Source organism: Lichenostomus cassidix, chromosome 5, assembly GCF_008360975.1.
Source record: "Lichenostomus cassidix isolate B80296 chromosome 5, HeHo_3.0, whole genome shotgun sequence".
Lineage (NCBI taxonomy): Eukaryota > Metazoa > Chordata > Aves > Passeriformes > Meliphagidae > Lichenostomus > Lichenostomus cassidix.
In genome coordinates this window covers 6,108,501-6,123,268 of record NC_139486.1, presented here as the reverse complement: position 1 = coordinate 6,123,268, position 14,768 = coordinate 6,108,501, and the positions used below count along the sequence as shown (strand labels likewise).

The 14,768-nt window shown below is 43.1% G+C and overlaps 1 protein-coding gene across 1 annotated transcript in view; it reads left to right on the top strand.

Moving 5' to 3' along the window:
* KCNH5 (potassium voltage-gated channel subfamily H member 5) overlaps nt 1-14,768 on the top strand; it is a 155,320-nt gene that overhangs the window by 111,376 nt on the left and 29,176 nt on the right. The window contains exon 10 of the mRNA XM_085061131.1: nt 4,420-4,616. Within this exon, the coding sequence (XP_084917257.1) occupies nt 4,420-4,616 (197 nt within the window). The remainder of the gene's footprint in view (nt 1-4,419; nt 4,617-14,768) is intronic.

Sequence of the window (14,768 nt, the reverse complement as noted above, 5' to 3'; positions counted from 1 at the left end):
AGGTCACTTCCTTTGTGTTTCCAGGTGCAGATGGGGAAGGCTGCTCTGTGTTAAATAATGCAAAGTACCTTTGCCAGCATGGACTTGGATTTTGGCACAGTCTCTTGTCATTGCTGCTTTACTGACTGTGTTTACAATGCTTCAGAGGCTGGAAATGCTCTTTTCTCCCATCGTTCTGCCCTTTCACGTGCAGTTCTATAGAGGTGGATTTCTGTGCCGCTCAGTGATCAGCTCTGATCTCATTTTCAAGGAACTTCTGGCTGTTTTCTCTCCGTGATTCAGTTTTACTGATTCTGAAGCAACATCAGCCTTTGCTTTTCACGAGCAACGTAAGATTTGAGTGCATCATGATGGAAAGCAAACATCATTCATCATGTCTGCCTCTTGCTGGTGTGACTGATGAGGCTTTGGAGATATTTTTAAATGGCTAAGGATAGCTGGTTTATTAGCTAAGACTGCACAGAAAAACACCTCCTTAAGAAGTCTTGGTCCCCTTTATGTGTTTTTACCCAGTGCTATTTCCCACCAATAATTTATTCTTTAACTTCCAGCTGAAACTTTCTGCCAAAGGATCCATCAAGCTCTTATGTCTGCTGGGATATTTATTAGCTCAGTTGCTGTCCCTATCTGAAGAACGATAAATTTTGTTCTTACACACATGTGGGTTCTGGGATGCTGTTTAAAAAGAGTGTTTCCGAGTTCAAGCACTTTTTCATTCCATCTGCAAGCTCCTGGGGGTTCCATAAAGCCCTTAAGAAATTTGTCTGCCTGAAAGGTCCAGGCATGAGCTGCTGTCTGACAAATTGGCAGGTCAGTCCATGGTGTAAGGCTGCAGAGAACATCTGTCCCCCCAAATCTGTCTGGGAGGGTTATCAGAATGTAGAAGACAGAATAGTGCATAGAAATATCCTGACCTGTTGTACAGCTACATACCATATGATTGCCTCTAAATATATTTATGTGGATATGCATGAATATATATGTGCATTTTATGTACAGGCATGCACACATACATACATAGTACTCTGTATTTGGAATGATAGCAGTGTAGTTATTTCAGCAAAAATTATGCTTGCCACCAACACCCTTCACATTTCCTGTTGTTGTCCATGCTCCTTTCAGTTGAAAAATCTGAGTTTTTATCATCTTAGAGGTCTTTTCAAACCCAATAATTCCATAATTCTATAGATGGGGTATTTAGGGGCATTTTTAGTGTGGATTTGGCATTGCTGGGTTAATGATGGGACTTGATGATCTTAGAGGTCTTTTCCAACCCAAAGGATTTCATGATTCTGTGATGTGTAAAATGTATGCAAGTTGTTCCCACTCCAATTTCCAGCATTTCTTTTTCCAGCAGTGCTTCAGGCACTGTGAGAACAGGGGCAGAACCATTTCCTAGATCTTCCCCTCCATTCAGGAGAGGCATTAAGACTGCTCAGGACTCAGGACAGGGCAGATTTGGGAGGTAACACCCAAAAACCTCAATAAATCTCTAGAGAGAAGCTTTGTAAATTATTCAGGCTGCCTCAGCACTTCTGCATTCCTAGCCCCAGCAGCACTTTCCCTGGAGCTCTGAACATCCCCTGCAAGTGAAAAATACTTGTATTTGTCTCTGAGTAGCCAGACTACCCAGTTAAATTCTCTGTTTTGCAACTCTGAAAATTCTGTTTTTGTTGAGTTGCAATGTGTAAAATTAACCTCAGAACCATAGAAAGGTTGGAGATGCCTTCCACCAGACAAGGTTTCTCAAAGCCCCATCCAGCCTGGCCCTGAACATTTAGGTTTGGGGCATCCACAGCTTCTCTGAGCATCCTGTTCAGTGCCTCCCCACCCACTGAGTAAAGAATTTTTTCCTAACATCTGATCTTGTCCCGAGTGAATAATTACCTCTCTCTGCACAGTGAACTACAGTTAATAGGGATAAAGTATAGTGCATTAATCTCTGTATTTTTGAAAAAAGACGCCTTGTTTTGGAGAATCTGGTAGGTTTTGTTTTCATTCTGTACATTCCTTAGCACATTTATAACCAGCAAATAAGCTCAGAAGTGTGTGTGGGAAATGTCAAATGTGAGAACTCTTAAAGGCTTCCAAGATTTTATACTTTCTGAAGGGTAAAAACCACAGTATGAGAGGAGTTTATAGAGTTTCACCCTTCAAATCAGTGAATAATGGCTGATGGAAGAGTGAATAAGTTCAGTTGATTGTGTCCCAGCCTTTCTGAGGGAGCCAGGGCAGTGCCAGAGAGATCTCCTCAGGTTTATGAATATTGGTTTCATTTATCCATGGTTTGTGTACAGATTCTGTAACACACCATTGTGCAGAGTTTCAGGGTGAACATCCACTGCTTTCAACCTCTTGGTTAAATTAACTGCACATTAGCTTAAATTTGGAAAGAGAACACGTGGTTTGCTCACATTTCAGTGGTAAAACCACTGTGCTTTAACTGCACTCTGCACTGAAAGCAGGACTCAGTTCTGTCCTGTGTCCACCTCAGAGAGCAAATCCATTAAGCAATTTTGTGCATTTCAGAAATGGTCTGTTTTCTATAAATTATGTAACTGTGCTGAGTATGTCTGTAAACTGGGTTTTGAACTCTGAGTAGAGACAAGGACAATTAACTGCAAAAGGTAATTTCAAAACAGTACACTGGATAAATTATAATGTTACCAGAAAATGCTCTGTATTAAGGGAAACATTTTAAAGCACCTTGTTTTATAAATTATACCAGCTGTGTTATGTATTGTAGTTAATTTTAATTACATAAAAATATGTAGAATTAAAAGCAGCTCAATGAGATGCAGTTATAACCTTTCTAAGGGATGATTCTGTTATAGAGACATTTGTTAGGAAATAAAAACAGAGAAGGGAAGATAAGGACTTGCACATTTTATTTCACTCTGCCTGAGAAATGTTAGGTATGTTTTACTGGATACAATTCCTAGAGCAGAAGTGGAAATAGAGAAATAGAGCCTCTGACCTCCAAAAGTAATAAGGTTGGATAAATTACCCCTCTGGTCTGTGTTCCCAAAATAGAGTTGAGCAAAATGTTACAAGTTCTTAAAAGAGGAAATATGAAAATATATTACCTTTTAAATGCCAAAACTCTAACATCCCTAACCTTCACCAAGGGGCTGCTTGAGGTACCTGAAATCAATAGCCACGGACTGATTTTAGTTCCCTTTTAATAACTGCTCAAATAAAGAGCTGGGATATCTCTGGGGGTCTGAAACAAAAAATACCCTTTGTACCACAGTTTCTGCTTCAGGATTTGAGGTGTCAGCCACAAACCACACCCTGTGGCCCTTGGCCAGCCCATTGCCAGGCAGCCAGAGGCAACTTCTGACTGTTTATTGTGCTTTCTGTCACTGCCACTGCTCAGAACAACCAGTGGGTCCAAACCCCAAAGCATATCTCCAGTCTGCACCCATGCTGGGGCTCTGGCTGGGTCAGAAGTGTGATTTTGAATCTGGGCTCCTCATGCTCTCATCCTGCTTAGGTGTCCAGCACAGTGTGGGGAGGTGTGGAATCCTTGCAGAGGAAAGGAAACAGGGCAATGTCAGAGCACTTCCAGCCCCTGGAGCTCTTCTGTCTGGGGGATTGGACTAGAACTAGCCCAAAGTCCTCAATCAGCTGCTCTGCTACACTGCCTGCCAATGCAGAAGTAGCCTTCAGGTGTCATTTTCCCCTCTGGTTTAAAGTATTTATACATGCAGATGTCTAAGGTGTCCAACCCTCTCTTACTCAGCAAACATTGAAATACAGACTTAAGCCTAAGCCTCTACTTAAAGGGATGAATTTGGGTTTAGAACTATACTTCTGGATGTGTTTAAGATTTAGAGGTGGTTATTTAAAGATTAAAAGTCTCAGTGAGGTTTTTGGTGGGTTTTCCAGGAGTGTTGCCACTGACACTGAATCAAAAATGTTAAAACATCCTTTAAAATGTGGTTCTTGGGCCCTAGAAGCTGCACCTCACTGTAGAGCCATGAGGGTGAAGGAACCTAGATATCAAAGGGTTTCTGTAAGAACAGGACTCCTAAATCACCTGGGAACAGACACCTGAAATATTCAATCATCTGAACATTAGTTAAGTGCTCATTATCTCTGTTAGCCTTTGAAAAATCCATTGCTTGTATCTTCACCTACAATGAGATCTTTGCAATTTGGCTCTTGTGCTTGGTGACACTTCACAGAGCAACCTATAAATACCTTAAAAAACTTGGGGCTGCTGCTAAGGATGCTCAAGTACCTCAGCTACCTTTAAAACTTTTACCCTTGTTAATTTTTGCAGCTGGGAGCTCATTTGGGGCTAATTGGAAGCAGAAGACAGGTTGTGAGGAAATCACCTGTGTGCCGAACAGCTCTGATAAGCATTACCTCTTAACACAGGTAAACAGACAAACCTGTCCTGCTGTTTTTCAGGTAAAGGTGACGTGTTTGGTGACATCTTCTGGAAGGAAACCAGCCTGGCCCATGCCTGTGCCAACGTCAGGGCTCTGACCTACTGCGATTTGCATATAATTAAGCGAGAAGCTCTGCTCAAAGTGCTGGACTTCTACACGGCTTTCGCAAACTCCTTCTCGAGGAACCTCACGCTCACCTGCAATCTGAGGAAGAGGGTAAGGCACAGCTCTTCTGCCCTGTCTCTCTCCAGGAGGGTTTGCACCCATGCAGATGCTCTCAGTGTTTCCTCCTGATGTTTTCAGGTCATCAGATTGAGTGGCCTTTCTGTGAATGCTGCCACTGTTTGTAGTGATGGCTCAATGAAAGTTACCTGTAGATTTGCAGCTCTGGAGAGCAGTCCTAGCAGGATGACATATGAATTGCATTTCTTTTCCTTTTCCTCACAGTTGCTGGTTTTCGTTTTGTTGGGTTTTTTTAGTCCTCGTTGCATAAATGTATAAAGTTATATTTTATAGAATCCAAATTCTGGATTCCTCAAAGGTGAACTCTCCAAGGTACAGTGCAGATGACAAGTCTGATGGATCTTCATGGCATAGACCAGCTAAGAGAAATTTATTGCTGTTAAATAAATAAAATACACTCATCAAAGGTACTGTATTAATACCTGCTTCTTGCAGTTGCATAGTCTAGAATTTTAATATGGCAAGGTTAATAAAGCTTGGTAGTGATTTTACATTCACAGCTCACTTCTTAAACCCTCCTGCTCATTTTATAATCAATCAGCTATGCTCACTATCCATTAGTTCTTTCAAAGAACACTCCATCTAAAAATTAATTAGCTATAAAGACGTATCTTGAAAACAGGTTAAGGGATCCTTTAATTCACATTGCGGCTGCAAAATTTCATCTTTATGATTTTTTTTTACGATTGATGAGGGTTATATAAATTTCATTTGCATAGAGAAATCTCATAACAATGATTTATAGATTACTGAGCATTAACTGTGATCCTCTAGCTGCTGAAACACGTTTTCCTGCAGCTGTACCTTGAGCATCTCACCTGATAATGTACCAAGGCTGCCACAAGACAATTTCAGCCTCTGCAGTAACAGGAGTTCATCACAACTAGAATTTTACTTTTTTAAGTCTGGTTTCTCTCTAACTACTGGAGCATCATACAAATGCTGCCTTCAGAGGAGGTTTCATTTTTTTAGTGCATCCCTTGTGCTCATTAATACCCCAAGTAAGGCACAAAATACCCATGGCAAGAAGCAGATGCAAGGGGATTACAGAGCCCCTCTGTCTGTGCTGGAGCCTGAAGGAGCTGAGTTATAATCAGGTTTGGTTCCAGCTTGTCAGCTTACCTCTGACTGGGAGGTTGTTAACTCCACTTCAGACCTGAAGGAGGGCTTTGGGGCTTGAAAGCTGGTTTGGGGTTTCTAGCTTATCACTTCTCTGTTGATAAGAAATGCTCCAAGCCTCGAGTTCAGCATTCCCCCCTCACCACCTCACCAGCCACAGCCCTGCGATGACAACACTGCTCAGGCAATGCTGATGGTGATTTCATGGGACAGGATAATGCCACGTACATTGTAGCAAAATGTATTCTTTCCTTCTTCAAACCGTGAACCTGTCACTCCAGCTGGCTCCCTGAGAAAAACACAGACGTGTCTTTTCCTGACAGGGGAGTGTGCTGGAGTTCAGCACTGTAGTCCAGGATGCATATGAGTTGTCACGGGTTTTCTTCTCTCTCACGCACCTTTTTTTAAGGAAAATTAGTTTCCCTGCAGGGCTTTGTCATGAGGAATCACCCAGGTGGAAGAATTCATGGAACTCAAGTTCCCAGCAGAGCCCTTTAGCTCAGTGTCAGGTACATGGACCTTGCCATGGGGGCAGTGACTCCAAGTGAGAAGGGAATAGCATTCCTAAAGAATTGTTGGATTTTGCAGAAGGACAGGAAATGCTGGCTGGGGGAATGTGTGGGCAGTACATGAGAGCAGATGAAGAGCCAAGGAAAGGTCGTGTCGATGTGGGACGTGCAGAGAGGAATTAATTTCATTAAAAGTTGGGTGGTGATGTCCGAGGTAGTGACCAATCACCTTGATAGCCCATGAGGAATGGTTCCTCTAGGAGGAAATCATCTTGCCCCTCTCCAGTGCCTAGTCTGGGATGGGAAAACAATCCCTTTTTGATTTTCACAGAGTCCATGATCACTAACTTTTAAATACCTCAGGTGCATCAGATGAACTCCACCCATCTCCTGCAGTTTCAGTCAATAACTGTTTTAGAAGCAGCCTGGCATTGCAGTCAGATGTGCTGAGCCAGAGCCTGCTCTGCAGAAATCCTGTGTTTTGTTCCTGGGCACAAAATAGATCATGCTACATTCGACACCAGGGACACAATCTAAGCCCTGTTACATAAAGTTATTCAGGGGATTGTTTCAAACCTCCTCTCTGCTGGGAGGATATGCAATTCCCTGTTGGGAATCATGGAAGCGTTTGGCTGTGAGTTCATCCCTGAGGAAAATCAGTGCCATCCAGGACAGTTCCATCAGGTGAGCAGAAAGCAATTGCTCAGGCAGTGAGGCTGGGCTGACAGCTGCACTGTGCTGCAGCAGCTTGTGCTGGCGTCATGCAATCTAAATGGAAGGAAAAATCATTGTCTCCTTTAATTGATTTCAATAGAAATATATACTTAGCGCTTTTTCTACATAGTCATCACTCACGAGGTTTGACATTTAATTGTAACATAAATACACTCCTTGGGGGTTTGTGCATGAGAAGATGGCTGTTCTCACTGTCAGAAATGTATAGGCAGAAGTGTTCTTGCAGCAGGTCTGCCCTGTGAAACACACATCCATGGATTTGGGTGCACACACGACGTGTTTGTGCTGCCCTGTCCTTCAGCCAGCACTTTGATGTGGTCCACAGACTGCAAAGCATTTAGACGTTCAAAAGGCTAATAAATTAATAATAGCACTGAGCACAAAAGGTTATTTCCACATGACAGGGAAGCGAAAGTCTTGTTGAAGTGGGAAAATAATGTTTTCTCACTCCCAAATAGCATTTAGAGCCTGGCATGTTGAATGACCTCCTTAAGGCATCTGCTCAGCAAAAGTATTGCAGCATATCATGTTTCGTGCTCTGAAATCTTCACTGCATGTCTAACATCACTAATGCACACTCCAAGGCAGAACCAGGACTTTGAACTTCCTTTTTTTCCCTTTTTTTTTTTTTTAATTTTTTTTTTTATTTAACAAGGAAAATAATTATTCTGGAAAGATATTCTTTAAAATCACAATGAGATTACATAGCTGCCTCTGAGGATTGAGTAATAAAGCAGGGCTTGGGATGAGTCTTCAAAGAGTTAATTACTGCCTTCTGATGCTGGGAGAGAATATTAATAATATCTAATTCATTAAGTGCCTCTCAGGATTTCACACAGCTGGAGGGGGGCTCTCAGCAAGCTTGAGCCATGGAGCTTGGCCTGAGGAGGGGAGTCAGCACTGATTTTTAGGAGGCTCTGTGGCATCCCATCCTTACAGGACAGTGAGCAGAAAAGGTGCAAATCTTGGGTCAAAAGGAGCAACAAAAGTCAGGGGGTCTGCAAAGGGTTGAGAAGTTTCATTAGTAAATTACACACTTGGCATGGGAATTTTTGTAAGTTTGTCCCTGATCTCATGTAAGCACATAGCTGTGGGTTTTGGATAATGGAGTGAGGTGAAAGGGTCCTGGCTGCAGCTGGGGTGTCCAGGGTTGTGTGGTGCACATGTGGCCAGGCTTTGGGGGCTGCCTGTTTATATATAGGTTTTCCCCACCCTGGAGATAAAATTCTTGTTTTCTATGCATGTCAGTTATCATGTACAATCAGTTCTTCCAGACCTTCCTGGAACTGGGTTGGAGGGCTTTGAGGGTATTGGGTGCTCTTGATCCCCTGCCATGCTCCATGCCCACTTCTTGACCTCATTCCTGCACTTGTGTGTATCTCCAGGAGCCAGAACAAGGATGTTTGTCCTGGAAAAGTGCTGCCCTACCTCCATATGGCTCCTGCTCCAGCCATATTCTATTTTTTTTTTTTTTTTTTTACTTTTTCTCATCATTGCTTCCATTTGCACCAGCTAATGTACCACCTCCACTGAACTGTGAGCCCAACAGAGCCTGTGTGAGTGCAGGGAAAAATCCAGCTGAAATCTTTTCCCTCCTGAAATCACAGCTAAAATTCTCCTGTGCTTCAGCACAGCAAAGATTTCACCCACAGCTTTTAAGGCACACAGTCACATCCTGCTGTTTTCCACCATGGGCAGGATGAGCTGTGTTAAAGGAATGAGTCAGGAGCAGCCAGGGAAGAGGACAATTGCTCCTGTCTGACCTCTGGTGCATTTGCTCCTGGAAGGTGTGCTGAGAGTGAGCCAAGGAGATGTGAGGAGAAAGGAGTGCCTTTAAGGCAGTGAAATCCCATTTGGGGAGGCTCAGCTCTTTTCCCTGTGAAGCTCTTAAAGCCAGGGACAACACTGCAAGAGCTGATGTTATCTAATACCTCCAGCATACTGAATCTCTGGGGCTTTTTAGCGGGTGAGGCCATCAGACTGTGTTAACACACACATCCTATTTTCCTTTTTTCCTTCAGATTAGAATAATGTCTTTTTAAATTGCCTTCCTCCTCTAGGTTGAGGTTTTAATGCATCACATGTGGTTTCTTGACTGAATCACTCATCATTTCTGTGTCACGTGGTTCTTAGAAAAGCTTTATTTTAAGTTGAATTCTGCATTCACGTGTCCTAAAAGTGAAGGTTGTCCCAAGGTTCATTCCTGATCCCTATTTGTATTTTCAAAACCCTCCCAATGGTGAGCTTTGTTAGTGAGTGTCCTGATGCAGCAGCAATGCCAGAGGCAGAGAGCTTCTCTTGGGGTATCAGCCTTTCCCTGGAGGTTACCTGTGTTCTGGTGACCCTGGGGACTTTCACAGGTTTGGAGCTCTGAATTAAGCCTTTCACAATTGCAAGAGCTTAGTTCAGAGCTGTTTGCACTTCACCAGCTGGTGCTCACACTCAGTCATGGGGAGTGACTTTCTCACAAGGAAAGAGGTCAGAGCATCGTCCTTGTCTCAGGCCTTTCCTCTCCCTCTCTGGTCTTTAGTTGTCTGACCTTTTTCTTCTTTTATATGAATGTGTTGTCCCAGAAAATTAAGTCATATAGCTATAGTTTAGTGACTCCTCAGCGTGATTACAGAGAAAGTAAGTTATACTCTCAAAAATCAATTTGATTTTATTTTGTTCACATCTTAGCAGACTTTGCAGCTGCCATTATGCTTGAAAAGACTTTCACTTTGGACAATTTTTAAAGATTTTTATTGTTTGGCTTTATTGCATTCACAGCTCTCTCCAGATATGTTAATATTCAATTGCAGTATTTTCTAAAGGACTGTTTTGCTGATTTATATCTCATGCCACCTCTGATGGTGTGTAGACTTGTATGTTGAAAGTGCTTGGGTGAGAAGAGCTCACTCCAAGCCTTCAAACAAAGTGACCTTGTCCAAATGGCTGATTGGTGGTCCTGGGCTGGAAATTTCTTGAGAAACTGCTCAGGAATCCAGGCCAAACCCCTGTGAGGAGTTTCTCAGTACAGATAATGGAGCAATTCCTTGTATTTGTAGCTGTGTGGTTACAGACAGCCCAATCCAGGCCATCCTCCACCTGCTGCCACTGAGGGCCCCATGGATCCTTCCAAGTGGGAATTACAGATCTGAGGCCAGAGTTTGTTCTGCAGCTCTTCCTTCCCACTCCTGCTCCCCTGAGCAATTTTTTGTGTCTTTGCCCCTCTTCAGGGGCACAGGGATTTGACTTTGAGGCATTCAAAGGAAGGAAGTGAGTCCTTGGAGAACTGTGTGTGACTTTGCTAGGTAGAAGAGCAGCATGAAAATTGAAAGGGAGAGCTGCAGCAACTTTGAGTTCAGCCCCTGCCAGACGGTGTGGGACAGCTGTGGGAGCACAGTGAGCTCTGCAAGAGCTGGTGTGGGCTTGCTGTGTCCCTTCTGTAGCTGTGAGCTGGACTCTTCTCTGTGCTTCACTCCTTTCCCTCTCCTTTCTGCCCCCTCATCATCTCCTGCACACTCACCTCCTCTGGGCTCTCTCCAGGTCACAGTGACAGTGAGAAATGAGGTGCAATTGCACTTCTGAACTCCTCCCTGCAGGCTCAGAGGGGCTCAGTGGCTTTCTGTCATTTGGCTGAGTGCAGGAGTTGGTGATGAGTGTGAAATCTCCTCAGTGCATCCAGGGCAACAGAGCTGCTGAGGGGCATGGAAGGAGTGGTCTGTGAGGAGCAGCTGAGCACTTTGGGCTTGTCTGGTCTGGAGAAGAGGAGGCTGAGGGCTGACCTCATTCTCTCTGAAGCTTCTTGAGGAGGGGAAGTGCAGAGAGAGAAGTGCTGATCTCTTCTGCCTGTTGTCCAGGGACAGGACGTGTGGGAACGGTTCACAGCTGCTCCAGGGAGGGTTTACTCTGGACATCAGGACGCATTTCGTTAATGAGAGGGTGGTCAGACACTGCAAGAGGCTTCCTAGAGAGATGGTTGATGCCCACAGCCCATCAGTGTTTAAGAGGCATTTGGACATTAAGGGCATTGGCTTTTAAGTGGCCCTTAAGATCATTCTGTAGCTTTTGATCAGCCCTGAAGTGGTCAGGCAATGGAATTAGATGATCGTTGTAGATCTCTTCCCACTGAAATCTCTCTTCCTCTTCCTCTTCTTTCATATCCTAGTGAGTGTTTCAATGCTTACCTAAACCCCAGGGTGAATCCTGTGGGATCTTTGGGACGCATGGGGTGCTATGGATTCCCAGCACAGTCTGGATTAGCAGGTTTAGACTGCAGGCAGATGCAGAGATCAGCCAATGCACTCCCATATTTAATAGTGTTTCAGAGCCACATTAATCCCCCAGGGTACCAGCAGGCCAATATTCTATTCTGGATATAATCTCTGGGTTAAATACCTTCCTCAGACATCCTGCCCATGCTGCTGTAGGAGCAAGAGACGAATTAGCAGCTCTGTTAAAAACAGGACTGAACCCAATTCTGATAATGCTTTGTCATTACAGAGGTAGACTTTTTTTCCTCCTGTAGGTGTAACTTCCCTGTCTAAATCAAAAGGTCATTTTATATTGTTTGTCTGCTGGTCTTTATTGAGAAATGCAAGACAGTTTAGCATACTTCTCATTCAAGGTTCTTTGAACAGCATTGTCTGGCTGCAGAAAAACACATCCTGTGTGTTGATGTGCTGCTTTCAGCACCCAGGGACTCAGCAGATGTTCCTGAAGGCACTCAGCTGATCCACCCCAGTGAAAGGTATGAGCATCCCTTCTTCAGGCAGGCAGTGTGTTTGTTTGTGTGTGGAAAGACCATTAAACAGGAATGTCAGGGATGGGCAGCATCCATTGGGAGATGGAGATGTGAACTGGCTGTGTTGGAGTGAAGAGCCAGGTTGATGATTATTGGCTGTTGAGCTTTCTGTGAATTAATACTATTTTCTTGTTTAGAAAGCTGTCACAATTAAGATATTTGCCTTAGTTGACACAGAAAGCATTCTGCAGGCTGTCTGCTAATATCAGTTCAAGGCAGCATTGCTTGCACAGGACATGACTGCTAATAAAAAGAATAACTCAGAGGTCTGCTATTTTTAATCTTGTAAACATTAAAAAAATAAACATTTTGTGTTTACCTCCCTTCATCGATTAAAATTGATGCTTTTAATCTCTTCCCACTGCAGAGGAAGGGGAGGGAATGTGCACGATGCAATGGGAAGGAACATTGCCATTTCATTTTTGATTTCCAGTTAAGAAAGCTTTTACCAGCAGGCAGGATTTGCACAGAAAGTGGGGACAGAGGTGTTACCTCACACCCCTCCAAGCAATTAGTCCAGAGCAATGGATTTCTTCTTTCATGGGCTGCTGAGCCTAATTCCTGTGTAGATCTACAGTTTTTTTTACATGGTAACTGCAAGAAAAGGGGGAAATGTTGAAAAGCTGAGATGATTAATTCTGTCATTGCTTCCTGGAGCTGAACACCAGACATTTTAGCAACAGCACAGTATGACTTGAAGCTATAAAATGAGCTTCTACCCCAGACTTCTCACTCCCTAAACCTTACTTCTGCAGGACTAGGAATGCACTCAAAGACATGGCTGGGGAAAGAGAACTTCTGCCTGTTCATTGGGATCATATCAGTGGATCCCCACGGGCTTCACAAGGCACAGGCAGAGCTTTAGCATTCACCCAAGAGGGAGCTGTCTGGTTCTGCCCAAAATGGGATCCATTTTGACCCACCTAGAAATGATCAGTAACAATTTCACAGCAGTTTGGCGATGGAGATAACACTGATTTTATTTATTCTTCCCCTGCCCTCTCCAAACAGATTTTTGCCTTGACTTGAACAGAAAGGCTTCTCAAATAAATAAATAAATAGCTTCTCAAATGCTAAATAAAACTCCCTGTGTAAGGCATTTCTTTTCCCTGCAAGCATAAACCCATTAATCTATTATTTTTCAGCTCACACTTCACAGATGCAATAATACCCAAACGTGCTGGTTCAGCACATAATAATCATTGCAGTCCTGCAAATCCTAGATTTACCTTACTTTCAATGGGATTTTGGGCATGCTTTCTACAGTGCATGTAGAAAAAGTATTAAGTTGCAAACAAAGGGCAAGAGGAACTTTGTGGGGAAGTTTGCATGAATCCCACAAGTTTTAGTTAAAAATAAAACCCAGGCTGTCACTTCCAACTTAATGATGGCTGATTGACTGTGCCTTTTTTAATTGTGTGCCAGTGGCTGTGATTAGCAAGCTGGCTCAGTTTAGGTCCCATGCAAAGAAAGTCTGGCGGAGCAAATTAAAGAGATGCTTAAATATATGCCAGAGGTGGGTATAGCTGTCAGGAGGGACAGGGACATTCTGGGAAGCACCTGAAATTAGCTGGGTCCCCTATTATTGCACTTCTGAGCAACTTGCTGAAAGGCAAAAATATTCTGTATATTTAGGAACAAATATGTATTATTAATTCACGGGGTTTTTTTCCTCATATTTTTACTTCTCACTGTTTACAGCCCTTGCTCTTATTTTGTTTCCCTTCCTGCAGATAACAAAACAATAATACAGCTTTCAGTTGTAGGTTACTGTTAAAAAAAGGAGCATAGTGTGAGCACTTACAAAAGCCTCTGATTCTCTTAACTCCATTAATTAAACTGTCAGTGATCTTTTGATATTTTGAACTTTGGGACCTCCCTTCTGGCTTTTTGATGCATATCAGATTTTTTATTAGTACTCCACAAAGCTGTCTCAGCTGCCAAAAAGGTTCTATATACTGTTTCCTATATTAAATTTCCATCAGTCACTGTACCTCCAGAGCAGGGGGACTTAGCTCTCTGTGCTCTGTGAGTACATATCCCTTTGGAAGCAGTCCATTGTCCTCTTTTTTATTATGAGCAGCACTTCTGTTACTGCAGGGACAGGCTCTGGCTTTTCCTGAGAGCTTAAAACACTTCACACTCTCTTAAAAATGTGAAAATGGGGACCTAAGCAACCAGCAGATGACAGCAGCAAAGAACAGCCATTTCTAATCAGGATATTTCTAACTGGTCAAATGAAAAGAAGCCTTTTTATTATTATTAAATTTGGGTTTCCATTCGTGCTCATTGCTTTCCTCTCAGTGCACAGACATCCAGTTTGCCTTGTCTGTGTCCATGACCTTAACAGAGCATCCTGTCATCTCAGTAATTAATTTCTGTGTTTTAATAGTGCCTAACCTCACTATTTTCACCAATTCTGCCTTCCTTGACTCCATGCCATTGTAGTGAATTTCCATCTCCATCGTGTGTCTGAGGCAAATCCAATTTTAAATGGAACAGTTGTTGGTCACAGCAGCTCAATTATGAATGACCATCCTTCTCCCAGGCTGAATTAGCCATCCTGCCAAGGAAGGCTACACTGGAAATGTAAATGGATGAACTGAATCATGCATGTTTTTCATGTGTGAATAATTGTCCCTGTTCCCATTTAGTGAAGGACTCAGCCAACAACCTCAAGATGTTCTACAAAAGTACATGAATAATAATTTACAAGCTCAGTGCAGCCATGCATTGATGTACCAAGCAGATGCCTGACTGAGCCCTACGAACCATCAGCCATAACTTAAAGTATTTGTCAGAAATTTTCTAGTATGTGTCGCTTGAAGAGCTTCCTGCCAGACCAGTTGGGCTCAAATTCAGTCCAACATGTCAGACAGCTGCTAATAGGGATGGTAAAGAATCTTCTGGGACAGAGACTGGGTTTGCAAAATGCCCAACAGCCTTTTTTAGCTTTGCTGGCCTTCCTGAGAGAAG